General features: G+C 47.9%; 1 protein-coding gene across 13 annotated transcripts in view; it reads right to left on the bottom strand.

The window, feature by feature from the left end:
- EIF4G3 (eukaryotic translation initiation factor 4 gamma 3) overlaps nt 1-20,085 on the bottom strand; it is a 150,960-nt gene that overhangs the window by 94,508 nt on the left and 36,367 nt on the right. For 6 of the 13 annotated variants that reach the window (XM_036396103.2, XM_036396104.2, XM_036396106.2 and 3 more), the window contains exons 1-4: nt 19,506-19,723; nt 18,258-19,373; nt 14,425-14,632; nt 6,611-6,754 (exon numbers count right to left, since the gene is read on the bottom strand). In XM_036396103.2, the coding sequence (XP_036251996.1) occupies nt 6,611-6,754; nt 14,425-14,632; nt 18,258-18,328 (423 nt within the window). In that variant the 5' untranslated portion in view covers nt 18,329-19,373; nt 19,506-19,723. Of the gene's footprint in view, nt 1-6,610; nt 6,755-14,424; nt 14,633-18,257; nt 19,374-19,505; nt 19,724-20,085 lie in introns of those variants that run through there. The other 7 variants (XM_036396109.2, XM_036396111.2, XM_036396105.2 and 4 more) reach the window with 6 other exon arrangements.

Below are 20,085 nucleotides of genomic sequence, written 5' to 3'. Positions count from 1 at the left end.
ATCAGTGCTGTGGCATCCTCTGCTCCCTGGAGCTCCAGCATTCCAGCCCATGCCGGGAGGCAGCCGTGGGCAGGCAGCACCAATCTGCTCAGTGCACAGCGTGTTCTTAATGAGAGCTGAAGCTGTCCCTGCCTAGAGAGGAAATTCCTGGCAATTTGTTCCAAGTGTGGTCACTTGATGCTTCCAAACTGAGGGCCTGGACTAAGAGAATCCCTCAGCATCCCACTGGAGCCTGCAGTTCTAAAGCTGAGGCAGAGAAAGCCAAGAGTCTTCTCCAAACCATTCACCCTCACATGCCAGAACCCTACTGCACTTGTTCCTTGGGATCCTCCAAAACACCCCCAGGTCATAGGGGGATGAAACTGCCTCCTCCTGGTGCCCTAAGCTCTGCACACTGCCTCTGGAGGAGCCCTCTCCTCCTCTGTTCACTCCATGGACAGAGGGAAGCTCCGTCCTGCTGCTCCCAGCCCAGCTGCCCTGGCAGTGCTCTGCTTTGCCATTATCCCATCCATCAGGGTCAGGCACATTCACAGCCTTTCAGCTGCTCTCTGTTAGGGGCTCTGGGAATGCTCTCAGCCTGCTCTGGATTCTCCATCCATCATGGGATGGTGCCTGACTGTCAATCCAGGCCCCACCTGAGCTCTGCATAACCTGCTCTGGGAGCCACATCCAAGGAGGAGCTGCTCTGCTCCTTTCCCAATGGTTTCTCCTTTCCTCCCCACACTGAGAAAGGGAATTGTGTCAACCCAGCCCCTTCTGCAGCCTCAAGCCAGGAGCAGAGGCAGAGGGGCTGTGCCCCTCCTCTCCCCGTCAGAATGAGGGAAAAACACGCAAAACCCAACAGGAATATGAAATTTTATGTGCTTGGGGCCACATCTGGCCATAACATCACTGCAGCAGCATGTGCTGCACACTCCCCTGTGCCAGAGCTCAGCACTATGACTTCAAGGCCCTGGAATTTGGGAAGCAGAGATGCTGCCTGTTGCTGTAAAGATGGGGGTGTGGGACTGCTGCACATGGCTGCCAAGGCCTCCTCACTGTGCTCACAAACTAATCCTGAAGGGCAGCAAAGTGCTAGAGGTGTCCCTTGGGAAAACCTCAGAGGAGGTGGAACAGGGAGCCCTGCTCCTGTTGTGGCTACCTCAGATGGAAATGGTGGAGGAGGAAGAGAAAGGGCCACCCAACCAGAGCACCACAGCCCCAGCTGTTTCTGTCTGTTTAGATAAAGCTAAAGGAAACCAAACAAAGCTACAACATTCACTTGTACCTGACTTCTCAGGTTAAGATCCCTGGTTCTTAACTCTCCCTTTCAGACCACTCAGCACAATGCTGTCATCTCATCACACACAAACTTCCAGTGACCTGCTCTGTTGTCGTTCTATTTCTGGAGTCCCATACTGTTGTTATCAGGTTTCTAAAGTCCATACCTCCTTGGTGTGTTCTTATGGCTGCAGATCTTCACAGCACAGCCTCCTTCTTCTGCATCTTGTTCTCTCTCAGTTCAGAGCTTCTCCAAGGCTCTCCCTGACTGGCTATCCCACCCCCTTTTATCCCAGTTCTCTTCATTGGTCACAGCTGCAGCCCAATTAAGGACATGGCAGCTGCAGCCCATCGAGGACAACCGGGACCTCTGGGGCAAAGCCTCTATACAGATATTCAAGTACAGATATTCAAGTACAATACATTTCCTCTACTATATTTCCCCCTTTTCTTTTACTTACAGAACCAGGTTTTACATACAATACTTCAAGTACAATACACCCATATTTCCCCATGACTCAAAGGCCATGTACAACACCCATAGCTCCCTGCTCAAAGGCCATACTCTTTCACAGCTCCTTGACCCAAAGGCTGTGTTCTTTCACAGCTCTTGGCTGCCACAGCTCTTGGCTGTCTTAGCTTCTACCATCACGTTGGGGTCACCAATTGTTGTTCTATTTCTAGAGTCTTATATTGTTGTCAGATTTCTAAAGTCCATACCTCCTTGGTGTGTTCTTATGGCTGCAGATCTTCACAGCACAGACTCCTGCATCCTGTTCTCTCTCAGTTCAGAGCTCCTCCAAGGCTCTCCCTGACTGGCTATCCCACCCCCTTTTATCCCAGTTCTCTTCATTGGTCACAGCTGCAGCCCATCAAGGGCAACCAGGACCTCTGGGGCAAAGCCCCTATACAGATATTCAAGTACAGATATTCAAGTACAATACATTTTCTCTACTATAGCTCCAGCTCCTGGAGCTCCAGCAAGTGACAGCAATTCCTTTCATCACTTCCTAGAATTCAAGATATTACTGCACCTGATGTGCTGGGACAGGCAGCTCTGGAGCAGCCAGGACAGTGAGGGGTCACTGGTGGAACCAAAGCATTTGTTGAATCACCTTCTCCTTCAGAGCATGGCTTCTGCCAAGGGTGGAGGGTCTGGAGGAGCCACACGAGGAGCAGCCGAGGGCACTTGGAGTGTTCAGCCTGGAGCAGAGGAGCCACAGGGGAGCCCTCAGTGGGGACAGCAGCTCTGATCCCTGCCTGTGAGCAGGGACAGGAGCCAGGGAAGGGCTGGAGCTGGGCCAGGGGGGTTTGGGTTGGAGATCAGGAAAGGCTCTTCCCCAGAGGGTGCTGGGCACTGCCCAGGCTCCCCAGGGAATGCTCCCAGCCCTGGGGCTGCCAGAGCTCCAGAGGGTTTGGACAGGCTGGGATTGTTGGGGTGCCTGTGCAGGGCCAGGGCTTGGGTTTGATCCCTGTGGGTCCCTTCCAGCTCAGGACATTCCCTGACTCTGTGAGATCCCCTCTTGAAGAAACTCTAGAGCCTGAGGAGATGCTGAGATCCCAGCTGGGTAAGAGCAAGGCCAGACTCTGCTGAGCACTCAGAGCAATCTGCCCCAGCAGCAGTGACACACATTCCATCTCTGCCCAAACTCCAGTTAGTACCAGATGACATCCAAAGCCTCAAACACTCCCCAGTATTGTCACTCACTACTGCCTCAAGAGCAGCCCCTACCTTGGACAGACTCACTCTGATGAGTATTTATTAACTTAGGGGTCTGATGGAGAAATCAATGACTCTTAATCAGACTCTAATTCAAACAAAGTGATCTTGTCCTTATCTTTTATGCACAAACACCCCCTTGCTATGTTAGCTATGACTGGACAAAGGCAAAGACAACCTTTGTTCAGAGTTCAATCATCAACGCAGCGTGGGTGGGTAAAATACAGTTATTTGTGCTTTATTGCTGTTAAAGGAATTAATAATAACACATTCATCTGAATCCCATGTCAGCCTGGGTCCCTTTATCTCTAAAGGGAAACAGCAGGATTTAAGGTGCCCAAGAATCAGACAAAATTACTCAAAAATTACTCTCTCATCGCTTTCTAAAAGAAAGCAAATGAATGAAAACTTGATGGAAATTCACAAACTACAAGAGATGTGGAAATAGGAAACTTCCATTCACCTCTTTCTTAACATGAGCACCAGGGTGTTCCTTAAAGCCCAGGAGAGACAAATCACAGATGCAATGAACAGGTTAAACTTCCATCCAAATCTCCCTTTACCTTGGGAATTTCTTACCATAACAAAACACAGAAACTCAACTCCTGACAGGGGTCCAAGTGAGATACACAGAAAAATATTCAGAATATAAATTTACCCAAATCTCTAATAGTTCAGGGGTACAGAAAACTGTCCCTAGAGACAGCTTATTCTACGAAGCTTTGATCCCCTTTCAAGCCTTAGTGGTGTCCCAAGCACAGACACCTGCACTTTGGCTCTTCACAGAACCCCAGAATGATTTGGGTTGGATCAGCTTCCTCCAGCCCTCCCCTGGCCATGGCAGGGGCAGCTTCCACCAGAGCAGGCTGCTCCAAGCCCTGTCCAGCCTGGCATCACCACCCAAGCTCCACCCAAAGGGGAGGGCTCCTGAGAACAGAAGGAGCTGCACTTGTGCTGCTTCACTGCTGAGTGCACCTTGCAGGGATCCCCTGGGGAGAAGCTCTGCAGTGCTCAGCCCTCTCTGGTCCCAAAACTCCACCTGCCTCAGCCCTGGGCCTCAGCACACCAGGGCTGGCTCCTCACAGGGGGAGCAGGAGGCTCTGAGGTCACTCCAGCAGCAGGGCAGGGACACAGGCTGCCCCCTATTGCAAGAGGCAGCAGAACAGGAGGGCAGCATTGTCCAGCTGCCTGGAGATCTGGCACAGAGCCCACGCTCTATGGATGCACTGACTCCATGGAAAATATGAAGGGAAGAAGAGAAATCCCTTGATTACAATAGATTTCAAGAGGCTGCCCAGAATGTTCTCTTCTTCCCCTCTCCTCTGCCACATGAGCAGCTTCATGTGCTGATGAGGTTTACCAGGAAGGAATGTCTTGATCCATGACAAAATCCAGGCAGCATCTGAGGGTTTGCCCTGCAAGCCTGCTGTGCCCTCCCTGTTCCCTGAGCCCCAGCCCTCAGCCTTTACTCCCAACACCCCTGCAGCTGGAGTGCAAGAACAGCCCCAACAGCACCAATGCAGCCTCTGATGTCCCAGCCATGGAGGATGAGCATCTGCACATCCCAAACACACCCAGGAGTCTGTGCCCCATCATGCTTTATCCAGAGTGTGCATCATTCAGGTGAGTGCTCCCTCCTTTCCTGCTGTTTCCAGGCATCTCCTGCTCTGGGAGCTCAGCTGCAGTTTGATGTTTCAGAGGCTGGCAGGGGGGCTCTGATCCACCTGAGGCTGTCCCCATCACCTCCCCATTCCAAACCTACCCTTGGCCTCTCATCCTGCTCCTCTTCCTCAGAACAATCCCCCTCTCCTTAACAGCTGAGCTGCTCAGGCCTTCCTGCTTGATCCACACGAGTTATTGTGTGATATAAATCCCTCAAGAGCAGAGGGAACACCAGGCTTTCCTCTAGCTCACACCTCATTCCTTACATATCCCACTTTCCCCATCCCAGTATCTTTTATCTCCCTTATTTTTCTCAGCCCATTACCTGCCTCTTTTGCCCCCTCCTTTTTCAGATAAGCTTCTCCACTCTCAAGCCAGCCCTGCAGAATATTTATCTAATAGAGGCTACAAAGAGACCAATTTATTCCACATATCTCACTAAACCCTATTTCTCCATTCTTATTATAACGCCCATTTATCTCCTGTTCTGGACTTTTCTGTAACCAGCCCTTTGTCTCATCTCTTTTATGAGAAATCATTTGTGCAACTCGTTTTCCTGACCCATTTCTTAGAATTACAGAACTGCACCATCTTGTATAAAACTGCACCATCTTGATTTCCCCTTGGAAAATCCAGAAGTCAGGACACAGGGCACTTTTGGGATGTTTAACCTGCAAGTCAGGCCATGCCCCAAACTGCCTGATCCAACAGCAAAACACATTCCTCCTAATCCACAATTATTCTCTCTAATTTTTCAGGTTGTTTTTAGTTTCTGTTACAGACTCCAGGAGGAACTAATGCCTACACAAAAAAATATTCTGAATATAAATGAAAATACAAACTTAGATTTAATTTATAAATACCAATATAAATTTAATTTATAAATTGGTGTAAATATAAATAAATTGGTATAAATTTACCAATAGAAATGCAATTTATAAACACCAATTGATGGTATTGGTGTGCTAATCCAAGTGCTGCTGATAGGTCACTGCAAGGTTCAAGCCACACCTTCTACACTGGCCACTGGCCCCAAACTGCCTGATCCAACAGCAAAACACATTCCTCCTAATCCACAATTATTCTCTTTAATTTTTCAACTTGTTTTTAGTTTCTGTTACAGACTCTAGGAGGAACTGATGCCTACACAAAAAAATATTCAGAATATAAATGAAAATTCAAGTAATGCCTGTAAACTTAGATTTAATTTATAAATACCAATTTAAATACCAATATAAATTTAATTTATAAATTGGTATAAATATAAATAAATTGGTATAAATTTACCAATATAAATTTAATTTATAAACACCAATTGATGGTATTGGTGTGCTAATCCAAGTGCTGCTGATAGGTCACTGCAAGGTTCAAGCCACACCTTCTACACTGGCCACTGGTCCCAAACTGCCTGATCCAACAGCAAAACACATTCCTCCTCATCCAGGATTATTCTCTTTAATTTTTCAACTTGTTTTTAGTTTCTGTTACAGACTCCAGGAGGAACTAATGCCTACACAAAAAAAATACTCAGAATATAAATGAAAGTACAAGTAATGCCTGTAAACTTGTATTTCATTTAGAAATAATAATTTATATATTAATCATTTAAATACCAATATAAATTGGTATTTATTTATTAAATACCATTTATTAAATACCAATTTAATTTAATTTATAAATATTTAAATACCAATATAAATTTAATTTATAAATTGGTATAAATATAAATAAATTGGTATAAATTTACCAATAGAAATGCAATTTATAAACACCAATTGATGGTATTGGTGTGCTAATCTAAGTGCTGCTGATAGGTCACTGCAAGGCTCAAGCCACACCCTTTATTCACTTTGTTTCTACACTGCTCAGAGACATCACAAGGCAGTTCCTTGCTGAGCAGAGAAGCTGAGAATGGCCCAGGAGGGGAAGGGGAGGCTGGGAATGCTCTGCTCCAACGCCAGGTCTTACCTGTGAGAGCCCAGGGGACGATGCATGTCCCGGTGGCGTTGCAGCAAGATTTGGGTGTCCCTTATTTATTTCATGTGCAGTGTAAGGGGATGGGGCAGGAGGACCCGGTTGTCTTGCTACTTGTGTTACCTGTGTGGAGATAAACTGTTAGTAAAACATTCCATTAGTAATCAGTCTGCAGAGACTCCATTGTACATATCTAGAGAGACAAAATAATATATATTTATCTAAGTGAAACACTGCACAAGTTATTTAACTATTTGTGTGATTCAGGAAAATTTTTTGGAAGGATCAAAAAATCAGAGCACCAGCAGTAGTCACTGGTGGAAATGGGTGGGATCCCTCTGCCTTCAGGCCAGGGACCTTCTGATCTCTCCATGAGAAGCCATATAAAAAATATTGGGATTTTGCAAGGGGATACACATTACCAGCAACAAAGTAAGGGGGAAATTTGCATATTCCCCTCCAAAAAGGAAAAATAAAGGACTGCAGAGAGGCCATGGTATCTGCAGGGCTTGCCACAAGCAAAGAACCAAACAGCAAAGCAAATCTTGCATATGTTTATCTCCTTTCTCAATTTCTATTAAAAATGCTCAACAAAACACATTAAGCAAAGTATTAGAAAAATGTTTTCATGGCACACAAATATTTGCTCCACTTTACTATCTCTGCTATGGAACTGTTTTAAATATATTTTAGAGAGTGGCTATAGTGAAAAAAAAGAGGAATCAAAGGGAAAAAAGAGTCACACAACTATTGGCTGACACCTCCAGCTGTTCAACACAATTAAATTTTGGCAGATTGGGTTAAAACCCACACTACTGAAATTCAGCATTTGCTTCTCACTGACCTTTTCTCATTTATTTGTTTGCTGAAAAGTACCACTTAATAATGGAATGGTTTGGGTTGGAAGGGACCTGAAATCCATCCAGTGCCACCCCTGCCATGGGCAGGGTCAGCTCCCACTGTCCCAGGCTGCTCCAAACCCTGCCCAGCCTGGCCTTGGGCACTGCCAGGGATCCAGGGCAGCCCCAGCTGCTCTGTGCCAGGGCCTGCCCACCTCCCAGGGGAGGATTTATCCAATATCCCATCTAACATCCCCCAGCCTGAGCTGAAGGCACCTGAAGCCCACACAGGTCACTGCACAGGCCAATGTGTGCATAAATGTCCCCAGCAGGGAAAAGAAGGCAGAAGGAAATTCCTGGCTCTTCTAATGGAGTATTAGCTCCAAGAGAGCAGAAGTCACAGAGTTCACCCCTGAAGTGCTTTTTCCAAGTCACTTTATTGCACCCAGAGTGTCCACGCCTGTCATTCCAGCTCCTAAACCACCACAGCAGCTGCGCCAGCCCCGAAATCCCAGGAAATCACAACATACAACAGCTCCAGGGCTTGGGAACGGGCCAGGAGCCTTCACTGAGGGAAGATTTACAGCCCCCGAGTGCTCATCAGAGGAAAGGGTGGGTCAGGCACAGAACCTCATCCTGTGTCCCCAACTGGATCCTTCCCTTGGCCAGGGATGAATCATCTCCTTTTCAGGCTGATCTCTCTTGGCAGGTGTGCGCACGCAGCCTCGGCTGGATCAGAGCCAGCCTCACACAGAGCTCCATAAAACTTTCCACAGCCCATCCCTGAGAAAATGAAAGTCTGTCCCATGACTCCTGTGTCAACCCTGAGAGAGCTGTCGTGGCAGCCATGCAGCACTCGCTGCTCAGGAGCCACTCTGGGCTGTGATGGATATCAAATAATGCAGCCAGGAGGGGGAGGAAGCACAGGCAACCCAAACCACAAGGAAATCATTCCCAGCAACAGCCCCAGTGCAGGCTGTGCCCCTGCTCCTCACATTCTCCTCCCATGGCACTTCTTGGGGGAAACCAGAGGTTATTTTGTGACAGCTGTGGGACTCCAACCACTGCCAGTTTTCACCTCCCTGCTCTCAGCACTGCAAACACTGCTCCAGCTAAGGCTGGAGCCATCCAAAATCCTCTGATCCAACAGCAGCCAAGCCCACACAGGGCTTTGACAATGGGGACAGAGGCACTACCAACAACCCAGGTCACTGTGAGCACCCAGCAGTTCTCCTCCTCCTCAGAAATTACAACCTGCAAGTAGAATTGTGGAATAGAATCCCAGAATCACCAAGGTTGGAAAGCCCTCCAATATCTAATCCAATCTAGTTCAACCATAAATCCAGCACTGCCAGGTCCACCCCTAAACCACGTTCCCAAGTGCCACATCCCCACACCTGAACACTTCCAGGGGTGGTGGTGACTCCAGCACTGCCTTGGAGAAAATAACCTAAGCTGGAGGTTACTGAAAGACATCAAGAAATGCTCTCATGATTGGATCTGAAATCTGGAAGCTGAACTGAGAGGAAAACTGCAGCTGCTTGAATGAGTCCATGAGATACCCTTGTGCAGTGCAGCAGACACATGACAGACACAGGTCTGGACCTACTGAAATTGGCTTGAAAGCCTAATGAAGGCAGCAGAACAATTACAAAATTGTACCAGTTTGATAGTTTGGCAACAGCACACTTGGAGAGTATCCTGTAGGAGCCTACCACTGATTTTCCAGGACCTCCTAAGTTTAGCCAAGTCTAGCTCAGTGCACCCAAACCAAGGACTGGTGTTTGTTCCAGCAGAAGGAAAAGCACAGAGAGCCTTTCTCAGCAGCTACAGCAATGTTGGTATTTCCACACCTTCCTCTTCCTACAACAAATTATTTACAAATAAACTGAATTATAAGACACTGATTTTAATGTGAACAGATAGTAAAGGAAGACAAACTTGCTGAATTTGTGTGGTTAAGTAACTTTTAACAAAGGTAAAAGGTAGAGACTGTCACTCCTGGGGTACCTGCCCCCACAGAGCCCAAGGTGTGGTTTGCTGTTTCTTAAATGGTCTCAGATGACTATAGAAGCAGAAATCGATAGGTTAAATTGTTCTCCTAAAAATGGATGTACAAAATTACATATTAATTTGCTAGGGCATCACCTTCTCTTTTCCCTGAGTAGCAAGAGCTAATTTTAGTTTTCCAGAAGCCTTAATCCTATATTTTAAAGGAAAAAGGTAATGAAATACAAAATAAAAACTCAGTCTGGAATTCTTTTTTTCTTTCTGAGCTTTTTTTTTTACACCTTTTGGGTTTAGCATCTCATACAAGTTTGGGATTACTCTTTACCCCACCCAAGTCCCTGGTTTCCTTGTGGCTGCCCCAGGGCTTGGAGCACCCTGGGATAATGGAAGGTGTCCCTGCCATGGCAGGTATGGCACTGGATGGGCTTTAAGGACCTTTCCAACCCAAACCATCCCATGATTCTAGGCTGGAGCAGGATGAGGCACTGAGCTCCCCTCCTGCACCTCCCACAGCCTCGGCCTCCTGACCCAGATCCCTCCTTTGAGCACAGCGAGGCTGGAGCAGCTGATCCTCCCTAATCCCTTTTCTACAGGATTCTCTTCATTGCAGGAAGATCCCTTCAAAGGACACAAATCATGGAACCTCTGCTGGGTGTGAAACACTCGGGGGGACCAAGGGGTGCCCCAGGACAGAAACAACCAAACACCCCAAGAGCCAATGAGAGTCAACCCTTAATCCATGAAAATCTGGGCCAAGAGGGCCCTTCAGCACCTCACTGCCCCACTGCCTTCTCTGGCACCCTGGCAGGACGTGGTACCTGCTCCAAAGGCACATGAGGACAGCAACTAACGAGTGCAGGACCCTGCTCCAGGCTGCACCTGCCCAGGTGACCTCTCCCCACACAACCACACCTTGTGCTGTTAACACTCACTCCCAGTCAGTTCTCATCCACAGGTCACTCACAGAAGCACAGAATGGTTTGGGCTGGAAGGGACCTTTAACTCATCCCATTCCATGGGCAGGGGCACCTTCCACTGGAGCAGGCTGCTCAGGGCTCAGTGCTGCTCCTCAGCTCATGAGAATTCATCCCAGAGTAGTTTTGGTCCAGGCTTCAGCACTTCCAGTCACAACATGCTACTAAAGCAGCTACAAACTCCACCATGACCTGCCAAAACCAGTTCTTTGTGCAAAGACAGGATGTCCATGAGCACCCTTATTCTTCTCATCCCATTCCAGAGCTGTGCCTCGTGCTGAATGTCTGCTTCTGCTCTTTAATCTCATTTTCCACAGATTCAGCCCCATTCCCCTGGGCACAGGACAGGGGTGCCTGGTGGGATTTACACTCACTTTTTGTGCAGTTCCCTTCCTGTTAGAGGTCTACATATTTTCAAAAAACTCCCTTGAATATATTTCTTTGAAATAATTTACAACAAAAACAATTTCACTCTTATGCCCCTTCTAAACTCTGCAGGTTTTGGATCTTTCAGAGGCCACACAAATAACCACCCTCATTTCTTGCAGTGTAGAGGATTTGGAAACAGCAGGCAAGAAGCAGTTTACAGGACAACCCCCAACCCTTTATGTCCTAAAGTAGCTCTGCAATAGAGAATTCCCCATTATTGATGAGGGAAAATTATTACAAGGTCAGTTCATGGAAATAATTACTTCCAACTGTTGTTTGCTTTCATGTAATTTTACTGCTGGATTTATTTATTAAAAAACCCAAACCAACAACCCATTCAGTATAACAGGCCACAATAAATAAATAAAGATGACTTATGATGAATTTAGGTGGGTTTGGTTTTAATACCAGTATGATTTCCTTGATAAAGAGGTTCTACCAAAGCCTTGTTGTGAATTTTGAGCATCTCCAAGTTCTCAGACAAACTTCATCCCACTTGGCCTCTTCCTCACCTCCTACCTCTGTCCTACAGGAAAAGTTGTTCCTCAGATTTAATTTTATTATTGGGGCTCATACTGGAAGCCACATGATTTTCCACTCCCATTTTTGTAGCTGTGGGGGGAAAAAAAGAGCTCTGGAATGTGCAACCAAGATCCTCATAATGCACGTGGAAAGGCATAGAAAGGAGAAATGAATTATTTTTTCTCTTTATCTAACTAAAAACTGGGGGCTCATCTGTGGGTTGCCCATATCTCAAGGGATTTCTGCTCCCAGCCCACGCACGATGTAGGGGAACGACACGGGGGCAGCTCGGAGTCAGCACGTGGTGCTTCTGGACCCCAAAACTCTTCCCACACCAGCCATGCTCTGGACAAACACATCTCTGGGAGTGATGATCCATAATCCACGTGGAATCCCACAGAGGATGTGCCAGCAAATAAAGCACTGACGGGAAAAAGCAGCCCCTGGGTACTGAGGATGCACGTGAAGGTTGAAGATTTTGGAGGCTTTTTCCAACCTTCAAGATTCTGTGATCTCACAGTGCTCTTCAAAATGTCTGTCTAATGCCAACCCAGGCCTCAAACACACGGTGCTGCTCCTTGTGTAACAAACCACTGAGACCCTTCATGAATGAATTTGTCAGGGCACTCCCATCCTGTGTTTTTTCCATCCCAATTCATTTTTCCCTGGACTCCCTCTGAATCTGAAATCTGCCTGGGGCTTCAAATGGAAGCCTGAAAAGAACCCAGCCGAGAAATTTCTCTCCTTTCCCCAAAACATGAAATTTTTTCTCAAACTTTTGCATTCTTAGATCCTGGAACTGAGATATTTCCAGCCCTGTCTTCTATTCCTGTAACATAGCAAGGAGTGATATTTTTCCACACTGAAAAGCTATTTTAGGTCATTCTTCACAGTTACTTTTCTATTTTACATTAATTTAAATTTTTACAGTCATATTTTCCCCACAGGCATCTGCATTATATCTTGGGAGGAAAGAAACGAAAAAAATAACCTTCTTTAAAGGACTTCAGATATTTTTAAAGTGTTTTTTAAAGTGTTGTATGGGGTATATAAAAGATAATACAAACTGAATTATTTATTAGAAGTGTTTGTACATTTATGTTCACAGAATGGTTTGGGCTGGAAGGGACCTTAAAAGCTCATCTTGTTCCATGGCAGGGACCCCTTCCACTGTCCCAGGCTGCTCCCAGCCCTGTCCAGCCTGGCCTTGGGCACTGCCAGGGATCCAGGGGCAGCCCCAGCTGCTCTGGGCACCCTCTCAGGGAAGGATTCTTCAGAATTTGTTCCTCTGGTTTTGCTTTTCTGCACACAAACATTTCTGTATCAGGTATTGAGAGCAGAGGCTGCCCAAAGCCTGCAGCTGGGGTTTGTGGATTCACTGCTGTCAACACCTCAAACCTTCACCCCTTGTCAGCTGTGCCCCAGCCATTCCAACTCCCCTGGAGGGGAATCCATGGCCACCCCTGAGTCCTTCTGCCCCTACGGCCACCTGAGCTCTGCATTTCCAATGGCAGCACTTTTACCCTTAATCCTGCCCCAACAGCCCCAGCAGAGGAGGCACCACAAAACTCCCCTACAACCCAAAAAAAGGAAGGGCTAAATATCATCATTACCATTGAACCATCATGGAATGGTTTGGGTTGGGAGGGATGAGGGATGTGAATCCTCCTCATCCTGTGCCACCCCTGCCATGGCAGGGACACCTCCCACTGTCCCAGGCTGCTCCAAACCCTGCCCAGCCTGGCCTTGGGCACTGCCAGGGATCCAGGGGCAGCCCCAGCTGCTCTGGGCAAGGGATGTTCCAGCCCCAGGTGTCCCCAGGGAGCCAGAACCAAGAACCCCATCCCCAGTCACCCCTGCAAACAGAGAAGGAGAAAACCTTGCACAGCAGCTTATGTTTTTCTATAAGCAGCTTATGTTTCTGCATAAAATGTAGTGAATTTATCCCATCTACAGCTTTTCTTCCTGTTTTCCAAATAATTAAAAGAGCAGCTTAAAAGCAGGGTTTTTTGGCATTAAAAATATTTGCACTATCCCAACCAGAAAAGCAAAATATGACTTTCCCAGGGCTGTGCTGATTTAGCAAAGCTTATAAATAACCCTGGGCTTCCAGCTATTGCCATTGGAAAAAAAAGAAATAGATAAAAGGAAAAGACTATCATGTTCACAAACAAACATCACTGTTTCTAAGCTAAATTTCTACAATAATCAATATTATACATTAGCAATGATCTAGGACAGCGAGCCAAAGGCACCTATCCCAAATATTCTATTAACTATCAAAATATTTCTTCCTCTGTGCAATGGAATTTTTCACGTGGAAACAAATCTTTCTTGATTATTTTTCTCATTAGAAGGTGTTAGAAATGTGAAGCCACTAGTACACAAAAAAATCAGACTGTGAGATGCATGGGACAGGAAAGAGATGGAGTCACCCAAGTAAAAATATGGCCAAAACACTGTCATTCCAGTGCCACTCTCCAATATACTGAATAAAACTGGACACTTAAAAATAGCAACGGACCCACAGGTCTTTCAAAGATTTCTCCCTTTCTTGCTCCTATGCAACTAAAAAGGTTCTTCATAAAATCATAGATTTATTAAGGCTGGAAAAGCCCTCCAAGATCAAACCCAATGTTCCCCCAATATCCCAATGCCCACCCATCTTTTGAACACTTTGAGGGATGTGACTCCACCACTGCTCTGGGCAGCCTGGGCCAGTGTCTGACCACGCTTTCAGCAAAGAGATTTCCCAACATCCAGTGTGAGAGGTTCACATGGCACAACTTGAGGCCGTGTCCCCTTGTCCTGTCCTTGTTCCCTGGGAGCAGAGCCCGACTTCCCCCTGGCTGCACTCTCCTGTCAGGGAGCTGTGCAGAGCCACAAGTCCCCCCTTCTTTCCCTACTCACATGCCACCAAAAGAGTCCTTTTGAGCACCATTTATTTCAGGGGCAAAGGAAGCTGCATTTTCTCTGCTGTGCTGGGCTTGTGCCCACCCTGAGCCCACCCTGCCCCAGCCCCGTGGGTACTCACAGTGCTGTACACAGCCGAGACGGTCGGAGTGAAGATCCGATCCTCCAGGGGCTGCTGGACAGGACCTCGGGGGATTCTGCAACACAGCCAGTCAAGGAAAGCAGCGTGGAAGGCAGGGGAGCCCTCCAGGGACACCCCACCCTGGAAGCACAGCCTGGCAGCTCCAGTCCCTCGGGATCTCCCGGGCTCCAGAGGCAGCTGTCCCACCCTGGCAACGAGGGAACCAAGGCAAACTCCAATAATCCACAAAACCTTGGGGCAAACTCCAATAATCCACAAAACCTTGGGGCAAATTCGAATAATCCACAAAACCTTGGGGCAAACTCCAATAATCCACAAAACCTTGGGGCAAATTCGAATAATCCACGAAACCTTGGGGCAAACTCCAATAATCCACAAAACCTTGGGGCAAACTCCAATAATCCACAAAACCTTGGGGCAAATTCGAATAATCCACGAAACCTTGGGCCTGTGCAGAGCGTCCTCCCCCAGCTCTGCTTGTGTTTGAAAGGGAAAAAGCCCCGGAGCACAAGGCCTGAGCGTTCAGAGGCAAACCCTGCAGATCAGCAGGGCACTGTGGACAATGGCAGCTCCTGTTCTGCCAAGCACGCAGCAATCCTGCTGGAATTGTTTCCTTGTTTGCCTCTCTTCACCCAGTGACTCCTTTCCTCATCCACCCACCAAAAGAAAGGGCAGGCAAAGGGATGGGAGGTTTCCAGGAGCTGCTGCAGAGTGACTTAAAGGCAAATTGCAAGAGTTTTCTTAATTGTAAAGGCATTGTGGAAATCTAAGGGGGGAAAAAAAGGGGGAAAAAACCTATGCACAAAAAAAGCCACAACAAAATCTGGTTTATTTATCGAATAAAACAGGGGGAGGCAGGGATCCAAAAGAATAAAAAAGCCTGACTTGGGTAACACCTTGTGGCCTCACACAGATCCAGACAATACCCAATGCCCACTGTCATGGAAAAGGCACTTGCTGAAAAGTTTTCCTAAATGCCATAATCGATTTCACCTTTTTGCTGTTTGTATTTTACACACGGAAATTTCATGGGAAATGAGAACAGCTGGATTGACTGAGGTTCTTGTACATATGGAAGGACACAGACCTCACATGTTAACATACTTAAAAAGAAAATAGAGTCATTAAAACACTTCTTAGTTTTATTCTAACATGGAAAAACACATTGCTAAGTTAAATTCTGAGTTTAGGTCAAGATTTCAAGAGACTCTTTGCAGCCCAAGTTTGATCCCCAGATTAAAGCTGCTGCCCAAAGCTTTGCAGGGACCAACACCACAGTGACAGGACAGACCCTGCCAGTGCTGACACAACTTAACAGCCACCCCAAGCTCCACAATCCCAACTATTCCCCTTAAAATGGACCAAATGTTAAGGCTGAAGTAGGGACTGCTCAGACACAACCTGCTCTGCCCCTGCCCACTGCCCACAGCAGGTCCCAGCTGGATCAGCTCCTCCTCCAGCAGCACTGAGGCAAATTTACAGCACCAGACACACACACAGACAGAGTTAAATTTACAGCCTCGCTCTGCTCTGGCTCTGAACTCGTCATTAAAAAGCTCCTCCTCACCAAACAGGCTCAGAAGTTGCTCTAAAGCTTCTCAGTTTTGTTCTAGATTCAATGTTTGAGCACCAAACACAATAAAAAGCTGCTCGATGGGATCATGCTGGGAAGAGCCCAGCCCTGACCTTGGCAACACCTCTGCAGGGAGGCCCTGGGCTGCCACTGTGGCAGGGGACAGGGGACAGGGGACAGCCCAGGGCCACCTCCAGGGCAGGAGAACCAGAACAGCATCTGGTCCCTCTGGTGCCCAGGCTGCTGCTCATTCACCCCACAGCTCTTTTTGCCTTTTTTAACGATGGCAGGAATTCATGAGCAGGGTCTAAAGCTCATCTGCACTTAGCTCATCTGCCAGCTCAGGCCCAAGTGGTGTCATTTGATAAACAGAGAGGTTTTAAACAACCAAATGGGATTTAAAACCCTGACCCAGGCAAACAACAGTAAGATTTGTCACAGATTTCAACAAAGTCACTCCCAGCCTTCATGCCAAGGGTCCTTCACCTCCAAGTTTTGGAAAATAACAACAAAATACCCAAAATCTGGGACAGAAGGATTAAAACACACTGGAAGATGGAATGAAAACTCAAATTTCCTGCTGTAGCACCAGTCCCTCTCCCCAGAACATCCCTATGACAGGGATGACAGCCCAAGGCCTGGGATGGAGCTGCTCCCCTTGTGTCACAGCTGAGATTTCCCTTCTCCAGGCACTCCTGACAATTCATGGAAGCAACCTCTGCTTCAAAAGGGATCATTCCTGAGTTTGGAAAAACGGTTTCATCCCTGACAAGGTTGGGATTTATTTTCTTATTTTAGAACTTATATAAGTCAGGAGGAAATAATCTCCTTTGAGCAGAGCAACCGCTCTTTTTGCACCCAGGAAGAGCTGCCTGAAGGAAGGAGCAGTTTAGATGGATTTGCAGAGTTTGGAGTCACTGTTTAAGATCACTCCTAGGAAGGGATGAGTCCCATCAGATCCAGAAGAAACCTTTTAAGCCCTTTTTGCAAAAGGATTTGACTTGGACACAAGACTGATAGGAACAAAATGCCTCCAATTCCAGTAAGCCTTAATGAAATAATGGTTAGAGAAAGTGATTATTTCCAGCATCTAACCTGTGGCATCCACAGAATGACTCTCTGCAAGAAGTTGGGCAAGTGGAAAGGCTCCTGCTTCCCTGAGAGGAGCTGGACCAGTGGAGAGATTCCAGCTTCCCTGAAAGGAGCTGGGCAAGTGGAAAGGCTCTTGATTCCCACCAAGCCCCTTGGAGCTTGTTCCTGCTCCCCAGTGGAAATCACCACCTTCCCTCTCCCTCCACCTGCCAAAGGAGCCTGTCCTGGGATCACAGCTGCTGTTACTGGGGGAGAAGCGAGCCAGGGTGACAGCAAAGTTCATCACAACTTGTGCTGATGAGGCTCTTCAGGAAAGGGTTAAGTGACAGCATGGATACTCCACCAAGGGAGATGAATGGGTCAGGGAGGGCAGGTGGAAGCAGAACCTCATCCAGCAGCATCATTCCATCCACATGCACACCCACACCCACAGCACCCCAGGGCACTCACCCATCTGCTCTCACACACAGATTTTGGTGCCACTGGGGCTGCACATCCCAAAATGCAGCACAAGCCTTGGGATTGCTGCCCTCAGGCTGCCCCAGCACAGCCAGGTGAGTGCAGGAGTGAGAGTCCAGCCAGCCCAGCCCCAGTGCAGTGCTGGATTCACCACAGCCAGGAGCACCAGGAACAGCCCTGAGTAATTCAGGCAGCTCTTTTGTGTTACTACCCTGCTGTGCTGAGATCCAATTCAGGAGCATCCTGTGCCCTCCCTCTTCCTCCCCCTCCTCCTCCCCTATATCCTGCCACCCACATCACTGATTTGGGCAACTCTGCTCCAAAATCATCCAGGAGGGTGGGAAGGGAGAGGGAGTAGAGGAAAAGCAAAGAAAATCCAAACCTCACACAGTTTTCACAGCTCCTTCCACAGGGAGAAAAGACAAGGAGAGCAATGAAGCAGAAAAGCAGGAGCAAAGAGACCCTGCTAAATCCAAGAACCTCTTAAAGCACCATCAGCTGGTGAAGTGGAGCTGCAGCCTCTGCTCTGCTCGTGTCAGGCTGAACGACTCCTCAGAGCTCCCCCTGCTCCATCAGCATCACTCCAGGATCTGGGAGAAGGCTGGCAACCCTGCCAGTACCAGCACTGGATCCTCCTCATCGCTGCTCAGGGCTCATTAACTCATGAAATATGTATCTAAAAGCTCACCTAAGTGAGATCCTTCTGGCAGATTCATAAATGCAGGCACAGATGCAATGGGTGTTCCACCTAGTCCCCATCTGGCTGCAGCAGTGATTACAAGCTGGGGAATTTCAGGAGCTATTGTATACCCTGTAGGAGAAGGAATGCCGGCTGGAAACCACACAGAATTATTCTGGAAACCAAAAATCTCCCTAAAAAGAGGAGGATCTCTGTTAATTAGACAGCCACGGCCACACTCTGAGGAGAGGGGAATATGTGACTTCTCTGTAAAGTGATTAAGGAAAAAAATTCAGCCTGGAGCTGCTGGAGCAATCAGTGACACTGCCAAATGCTGAGTGAAATGACAGTCAGCAGGAATTCCTTGCAGAAATCTCCTCCTTCTATCACATTTCTCTGCTTGCTCCAATCATACTACAGAACTGCGATTCTGCGAGATTTCTGTGTGCTGTTCCAGACCTGGAAACACACACCAAAACCAGCCCTTCCAGCAGGAATTTGTACAGCTTTCTCTGCTCCACTGAGATTGCAGGAAGACAGAGAGAACATTATTCCATTTTCTCCCAAAATGGATTAATTTTCCCTCGAATGGTGCTGTTCACCTAAGCTCATTTCAGCAACTAGCAACCATTTTACCCCAAGCACCCCTGACCTCTCCTCCCCTTCCAGCTCACAGCTCTGAGGAAGCATCTCTGCCCAGGAATAGAAACACCCACGGTACTCACAGGCACCTGTGCAAACACCTTACACCAAACCATTCCAGAACTCCTGATTTTCATCCCTGCCCAGAAATGGAGCCAGTCTCCCACTGACTTCCCCAGGGTTATGTAATCCCCACACGTATCCCCACTTGTACTGAAACTGTGCATTAAAAATCCCAAGGAAAAACTGTCAAGCAAGATTACAGAAGGGCAAGAAACCACAAAGAATCTGAGCATTTTTTTCAGCTTTTTGGAGCAAGGAATTTATAAAACCCAAGCATGCATGGATGTGACAGCAGGGAGCCTTCCAGGAGTGTGCTTCTCCTCTGCAGCCTCTTCTCTATTCACCATACAATTAAAATGCAGGAGGTGAACATCCCAACAGCAGCAACACTTCACTGAGCCGGCTGGGTAACACAAGGCTCTGAAAAGGTTCAAAGGGAAAAGCTCTGCCAGTCACAGCAGCTGGAACTTCCCTGGCATCACCCCATCCTTCCCAACTCCACCATCCTCCACTTGCAGGGCCAAGACTTTTGTACGGCATGCTTAGTCCTACCTGGCAGGGAGCTCCAGCAGGGAGATCCCAGAGAGCGGTCAGGGAGATCCAGGGAGCTCTGTCAGGGAGATCCAGGGAGCTCTGGCAGGGAGATCCAGGGAGCTCTGGCAGTGAGATCCAGGGAGCTCTGGCAGTGAGATCCCAGGGAGCTCTGGCAGTGAGATCCCAGGGAGCTCTGGCAGTGAGATCCCAGAGAGCTCTATCAGTGAGATCCCAGAGAGCTCTGGCAGTGAGATCCCAGAGAGCTCTATCAGTGAGATCCCAGAGAGCTCTGGCAGTGAGATCCAGGGAGCTCTGGCAGTGAGATCCCGGAGAGCTCTATCAGTGAGATCCAGGGAGCTCTGGCAGTGACATCCAGGGAGCTCTGGCAGTAAGATCCCGGAGAGCTCTGGCAGTGAGATCCAGGGAGCTCTGACAGTGAGATCCTGGAGAGCTCTGGCAGTGAGCTGGCTCAGCACAGCGTCCTCTCCCCGCATCCATCAGCGAAGCCCATGGCCACGTCCCCTCACAGCCTCGTCCCCTCACAGCCTCATCCCCTCACAGCCTCGTCCCCTCACAGCCTCGTCCCCTCACAGCCTCG

Source organism: Molothrus ater, chromosome 23 (genome assembly GCF_012460135.2).
Source record: "Molothrus ater isolate BHLD 08-10-18 breed brown headed cowbird chromosome 23, BPBGC_Mater_1.1, whole genome shotgun sequence".
Classification (NCBI taxonomy): domain Eukaryota; kingdom Metazoa; phylum Chordata; class Aves; order Passeriformes; family Icteridae; genus Molothrus; species Molothrus ater.
Note: the sequence above shows the minus strand (reverse complement) of the source record. Positions and strands in the feature narration are given on the sequence as shown.